Source organism: Saccoglossus kowalevskii, chromosome 1 (genome assembly GCF_978046115.1).
Source record: "Saccoglossus kowalevskii chromosome 1, keSacKowa6.1, whole genome shotgun sequence".
NCBI lineage: Eukaryota > Metazoa > Hemichordata > Enteropneusta > Harrimaniidae > Saccoglossus > Saccoglossus kowalevskii.
In genome coordinates, this window is record NC_140641.1 from 36,569,813 (window position 1) to 36,577,214 (window position 7,402).

The 7,402-nt window shown below is 32.9% G+C and overlaps 1 protein-coding gene across 1 annotated transcript; it reads right to left on the reverse strand.

The window, feature by feature from the left end:
• Positions 1-363: 363 nt before the first annotated feature.
• LOC146750875 (lectin BRA-3-like) lies at positions 364-6,435 on the reverse strand. Its single transcript, XM_085502839.1, has 4 exons — positions 6,369-6,435; positions 1,806-1,974; positions 1,332-1,552; positions 364-503 (listed from the first exon to the last, which is right to left on the reverse strand). The coding sequence occupies exons 1-4, from the start codon at positions 6,433-6,435 to the stop codon at positions 364-366; spliced, it is 597 nt and encodes a 198-aa protein (XP_085358965.1).
• Between the last annotated feature and the right edge of the window lie 967 nt (positions 6,436-7,402).

The following is a 7,402-nucleotide window of genomic DNA, read 5'->3' on the forward strand; positions in this document are numbered from 1 at the left end:
ATATCTTCAGTATTGTTGGCAGTGGAATCACCACCACGCTTAATATGCACGCCCCCCCCGCTCGAACATATGAAGGCGTACAGAAATCTCATTCAGATAAACAAAACCCTGGAGAGAGCCACATTAATGTAGAATGATCAAAGACTGTAATCTTTTCCTAACACTCACACTCCCCTTCAATGTCAATGGTAATATGCTTGTTGTGCTTCATGCTTAAATAGCGGATCACAACACTGCTAGTGGTCTGTCGCAGGCAGTGGCTTCTTTACATGTTAACTGTGGGTTATGCTCACTTTCGGGGACAGGCCATGAGTGCAGTTGTCTGCAAGTCACAGTCCTTCTTATAACTGTGTCAACCTTCACTCATGTAGTATATTTACCTGAACATCCTGCATTATCAGCGTCCAGGTTGTATCCATCAAAACACGAGCAAGTAAAACTTCCAAGTATATTCTCACAAACGTGTTGACAGTTGTCTAATTCTTCCATGCACTCGTCGACGTCTAGAATATAAGTTAACCGTACAGAAAAACAAACGAATAATGCACAATTTATTTGTTACATGAAAACTGTTGGACAGAGTAACCTAAAATCTACATCATTAAATGGTATATGTACGTATTAATGACGTCTCTGAATGAAATGTAACTACTGTGCCACATTGATAAATCCATCTACACTGAGTGGATAAACATATACTGTAAAATGACTAATTTTCACTGGGTTTAAATTTCACTGATTTACCATTACAGGCATATTCAGTGGGTTTTAAATTCACTGTTTTATCATTTAGATAATGTGTTCTATGCTAAATTTTACATATTCACTGTGTTTTAATTTAGCGCATTTTTCCAGTCAGCGAAATAAGCTAAATTAAAACCCAGTGAATAATTACCCCCTTTACAGTAATTAACATTTTTATTGACTTCACATTTTTATTTTTTCTAGAGACTAAAATTAAGGTGATTATTATTCTTAAAATGAGTTCAATTCTAATAGTGTTTACAATCCTATACGTAACGCTGCACATAACCATGGTGATAGGATCAAGGGTCCTTGCTATCAACCGCTGGGTATCATGGCGTCACTATTTTGAGGTGTATATGGATTAGCGGTTTCTATCGATGTATTCATTTTACATCATTGTCCCGGGGGACATGACCTTCTCTTTTTACATGTTAAATTCCTACATATATGTATTAATGATATATCCCCTCTATAATACGATACTAGTTCATATATATGACATATTCACATATTAACATACTAGTTATTAAACATCGACTGCTCTGCACTTAATAAACATATATTGCGATTAATTAACGCCATACCTTTCTTGCACATAACACCACAATCCGCATTTGAATTGCAGTCGAACTCTTTCCATTTAAGGGTATCACCATTAATTGTCATGCAGTTCTTACTGTCGGAGCAGCACGAGCCACTCCACGAGACAAAGTCTGTGTTTGTGATTTCTTCCCCGTGCACAGTACGATATTCTGCGTTAACAAGTTCATCATGTACACCAATCCATACAAACTTGCCACTAGGACTGATTTTGACAAAGGAAAGAAAAGGGAATATAATAATTAAGGAACGAAAGGCGAATACGTAATAAGAAAGAAAGGGATATATAATGATTAAGGAATAGAAAGAGACATATAATTAAGGAAAGAATATAATAATTAAAGAAAGAAAGGGGATATTATAATTAAGGAATAGAAAGGGAATATAATAATTAAGGAATAAAATGGGAATATAACACATAGCTGTCACAAAATATATAAGTTTTTTTTTATTCTCACCACTGGTCTGTTGCAAACACAGTGTTCATGACGTAATTATTTTCGGCAGCATCTTTGATGTCTGCTAGATGACCAAGATTGTTGTCCTCACAATAATCTCTACTATCATACCATGTCATTTGTCCCGTCACAATCTCATAGCAATAACCATTGTAAACATAGACACACCCTAGAAGATGTAACATTTGCTCATCAGAACTCATTTGATAAGATGGTATCTGATTAAACAGCGCTAATATCTTCTGTGTTACCAGTTAATTCGGTCATGGTGAATCTAACGCTTTGATTGTCACAGAAGTCGTGATGCATGTCTTCAATATGATATATAAACCGTTCTAAATTCCATCAATTTAAAATATCTCATCTCGTATTTAAAATATGTTTCTGTGAAACAAAGGTTTGAGAATTTCAACTGCAATATTGCTTATAGCATCAACTAAGTTCCAATTGACAACACAACATAGAATTTATTGGTGGAGTATCGGTAGATGACTTAAAAATGACACATCATATCAAATTCGTCATAAATCGTGTTCTGCACTGAAATAAAAGTTACAATTTAGTAATATCAAAACTGATCACCAAAAGCGACTGACTGTGTTGAGAATATAAATAATATGTTCGTCGTCGCTCTGAAATGCTTAACATTTTTACATCAATGCTTAGAGTAGAATAAATACAAATTGGGAAATGAATGAATGAATTGATTACAAGTCGTATATTGGGAAACTCCCAAAACTAAAGGACAAGTCAAAGTCAAAATTGGTTCTTACAGGTATAATTATTATATATACATGTAATTTAATGCAAATAGAAACATTAGCGAATTGTCTCATCTAACAATTCCATTGCGCGAGCGTCTGATTTAAAACTGCTTCGAACAACAACATTTGGGTGGCGGTGGCGTTACTGCACGGCGATTGCCTCATTCCTATACGCAGACTCGAACATGTACCCCATTAAGAAATAATACCATTAAAACCTTCTCTTTTGTTACTTTGCTTAATTATCTATTCACAAGTTGTCAATAATGAAACAAGAAATATACGAACACTAATGCGTTATTGAATAGTTTGTTACGTAATATTAAAACTAAAGACTCTCTTGCTTTTAAAACGAACGTGACAAGTGGATGTGATTATATCATGAATCGATAAAATGCATTAAAATATGTTCAATCTCATTATTTGGATTTGTTGTTATGTTTGTCTCGTACGTGAATTGCTTTATTTTTTTAATATCGTGTATATATAGTCTAATTAGTAGAAATCCCAAACCAATTCTTTTCTTAAAATGAGTCAATAAACTGCATTATATAATCGTATCGTATTTCGTTGATTGCGTGCAATGCTCTATAAAACTAGAAGTGGTCTCGACGTACATACAAGTTTCTTTTAACAACGCGCATAATCAAAAGAAGATTATTAACTATACTATTGTATTACAAATAAATAGCTAGACATTCAGCAAGGCGTGTTTTTGTCAATATTTAATCTTTACAGCATGTATATCGTAAGCATTGTAGTGTAATAAGCCAACTACCGTGTGCGGGTATTATTCAGTTTAGTGTGGGCATTGCAGTGAATTGCATCAGCTGCCCAGCTGGCTAGTTAAAACAAAAACCAAACATGCACGGAAAAGGAAACTCGCGTTTCCATTGGGATATTTGTTCACGTTCAGGTTAGCATGTAGTATGATTAAATCAATAGTGACGTCCGTGGTAATGTACACGGAAATAAGAAACTCAAACCCTTGAGGGAAAATGCTACTGGTTCGTTTTCCCTATATATTACGCATATTTCAACGCATGTAGCAAAGAAAATAGTTCGTCTCAGAATGTGTATATAATTAATCATTTTAATATTAGTCACCTGTGTGTATTGCTTATTGTTTTGAAAACATGTCAAATAATATACACAAAATCATAATTTTAGTTTTTCGCAATCAAATTACATTTCGTCATTAAAATCCCCCCAAAAATAATTTTGTATTTCATATTTACATGTACCCTTGTTCCCTTTTGAGATAATGAAATATATCCTTGCCACAGGAAGCATTATTAAAATGCGCTACAAAATCAAAACGTGCTATTTTCATCCCATTTTGAAAATCATTTTTGGAAAAATCTTCAAATAAGCAATATCACAGATTTCTTCTTACAAATGTAAACTGTCATTGTTAGTACTAGTGGTGCTATTTTGTTTTGTTAAATGAATAATTAGTTACGTCAACTAAAAAAGAATGATTGTACTTTACGCAATCTACGCTATCTAATTATTTGTATCTTCATTTATTCACAAATTCGTCATTACTTTAGACCATATGTCTATGAATTCGAAATAATTAATTTAAAACATTTGCACCAGGATTCGATGACGTCAAACTAAACAGAAAGTTTTCTTGAAATCTGATAAGTCGTTTTTGAGATAATAAACTAAAATAATAAACAGTCCCAACAATAAAATAAGCAGACTCAGATTCAGGTGGAAACCTACTTACGAATGTGAAACCCCAGAATTTATCCTTCTAGAAATAAAATGTACGTCAGGCCAATATGAGTAATGTAAATGTTTAAATTAGGCCACCAGCCAATTTTTCGAGCAAATGATGGTTAATAGTAATAAATAATGGTCATTTGTTCTGTGTTAGGACGCTTTTAATATTTGTTTCTATGGTGGAGATAATATGCTTATCTCAAACTCTTTGACTGGTGACGTCATGCTGAAAACATCATATATCGTGATTGATACGTTTTGTTATTGTGAATTATTTTAAAAATCTTTGTTTTTAAAAGTGGCAAAACATGCTATTTTGATTCGACACTGTATGTTATAGAATTACTCCGATTAAATATGTTTTTAAATATTTTTTGACATGTTTCTCAAATCACAATATTGTAACTTGCAAAGAATACTGTCTCTAGTTACCATGGAAGTATAGCTCAATGATTATACGTAATAAACATTCATTATGAGTGTGCCTTCTTTAAGGCATCATATAATACGTAGTAATCCATTATCGAATCTTTAAACTGATACTATCGGTTTTTAAAAATGAAAATATATCTATTAAAGTAGAATTTGCTCAAATAACAAATAATTGAATAGAAATAGAGTAGTTATACGTTAAAGATAATCTTCTGACAAAGCCATGACACTTACACAGTTTTGATAACAGGACTTGAACTGGATTTGAAAATGACAATCAACATCTTAACTTGAGATAATACTAATAAACAATTTTATTTACGATTTAGATATACACCAGCAAACTGAACACGTTCCTATTTTTAATAGTAAATATTGTTTATCTATCTTATCGGGCATGCATATGCGATCTAATGGTTCTTTAATGGACATTCACATTTACATTGGCATAGATAGTGTACATTTACGCAGTGCACCTATGTCATTACAGAAACGTTTTACATACAACACTTGTCCGTTCCCTTTTAAAATACTAAATTACAAACTGTCACGTAAAGTTTATATATAATAGACATCATGTTAATTTTTCACTCCTTCGCCGAGTTCTGCTAGCTGTAAAAGGTGTGTGCTATAATAAAAATCAAAGCCTTGCTTGCAAGACGAATCATTGTTATAAATTTCCCGCGATGTGAAAATACGATTGTGCATTCACGCCACTGGTAACATTAGATTATTAACAATGCTGTTTTCCCTTCAGCGCCGTGTAATAATTAATTATTACAATCATGTGTTATTTGAGTTCATTAAGTGACTGTAGATGCAAGAAATAATTTGGAGATGGTGCATCGATGTTTACAGTAACTATAAGTTATACACAACGCGCATTACAGAGGGGATTGAAACATATATATAGCATCGTTTATGGTTAGATTTATAAAATGTGAAAAATAATATAAAATTATAAAAGGCAACCTCGTCATTGTGGTCAATGGAACCTTTAAGTGCTTTGTAATAAAATCTAAGTAATAACCTTATGTTGATAATATAATTACAGTCAGTGATACTATGACAAGATGCTACGACGATTGAAAACTAAAAGCTATGGCAGTATTAATGAGAGGGAACATGTATAATGTCAAATATTACGCTAGTAGGACTTTATGTAAAATAGGTTGTGTTCACCGATTCATAGGTTTCAACAACTCCATACTCAGATGGACGCTTTTTTCAACACTATATGCAGTACAGTAATCAAAGTTATAAATGCCAGTTAATAATTAATATAATGGTCCCATACACTATATTCAAGTTGTCTGGCTCTCATGTACTCATATAATAGTGTTATAGTATTTCACATGAACGTGTGTATTTTAAAAGTGTACGCCGAAATAACGGCCATGTTCTGACGTCAGGAACGGAAAACAAGTCACTAGTATCAACAAAACAGCACAACATAAAAGGACAACAAAACAAGAGTCCCATTTACTGGTTACTGTCCCTTATTTTACCACCAAGTAGTACACGATAAATGATATTGGTACATATGGTGTGGATGCACATGACAATGTACGATATGCATGTGTACGCTCAGAATTACCCCAGTCTGAATAAAACTGACATAAAAATAAACACGTACCTTCTGTGCCAAATCTGACAGAGATGATAAAGATTGCCAATATCTCGACGAGTCCATACATTGTCATTGTAACTATTTAGAACACTGTACTCAGTGATGCTTAAAACGTAATATCATATTCCCGCTGTTGCACACAAAAACACACCGGGGGAGCTAAACCTATATTTGCATTCAGTCTATCAAGACACGGTGGAGATGTCATTAACACTTTTAACTTGTGGCATGTTCGTTAGATGCGGGAACTTAGTGTGTAAGTTGTGTTTATGCATTACGACTAATGATCATCTTTTTATGTTCAAACTGAACAAATTTCTTTCTGATTTTATCTGTTTTTAACTAAATGATTGATAATTGTTGGCTGTAATGATTTTTCAGTACTTTGTAAAATCTCAGTATTTACTGTAGATAGAAAAACAATTTTCGAATATAAATAACATTAGTATGTTCGATTGTGATGATGATGTGGGTGCTGTAAAACAAAGCACATACTGAGTACATAATTGCAAATATATATATATATATTATAATCTCAAATATTGAAGTACTTGTGAATGAAATAACTTCATGGTGATACATATTGACTGAAATAGATAATGTCTGTCTGTCTACACATTTTGTCCTGATGGTGATGACTACATCTTCCCATCCGATAAGTATATAATTGGTAATCTTATGGATGCATTAATTGCGTTGGCATTTATATTTTACGCTACACCAGTATACTTAGAATTATCATAAATCAATATCTCAACATTATTTTACCACGTAATTGTCATTATATACAGTTGAATTGTTTTGATTAGATTTGATTAGAAGCGTTATGTTGTTGTTTGTCAAAGTGTTGTAATTTAATTCTAGGCGTGTGTTTGCTGTATAATTGTGTCGACAATCGTGCAGTGTTTGTCAAATAACATTAACTAATGTGTACATTTATGTAGTAAGGTTGTTTATAGGGCTTTTATGCGCTTTGTGTATTATGCTCGGGCACTTGGCTTGTATGGGTAAGATATATGATTGTGCTGCAAAATCAAAAA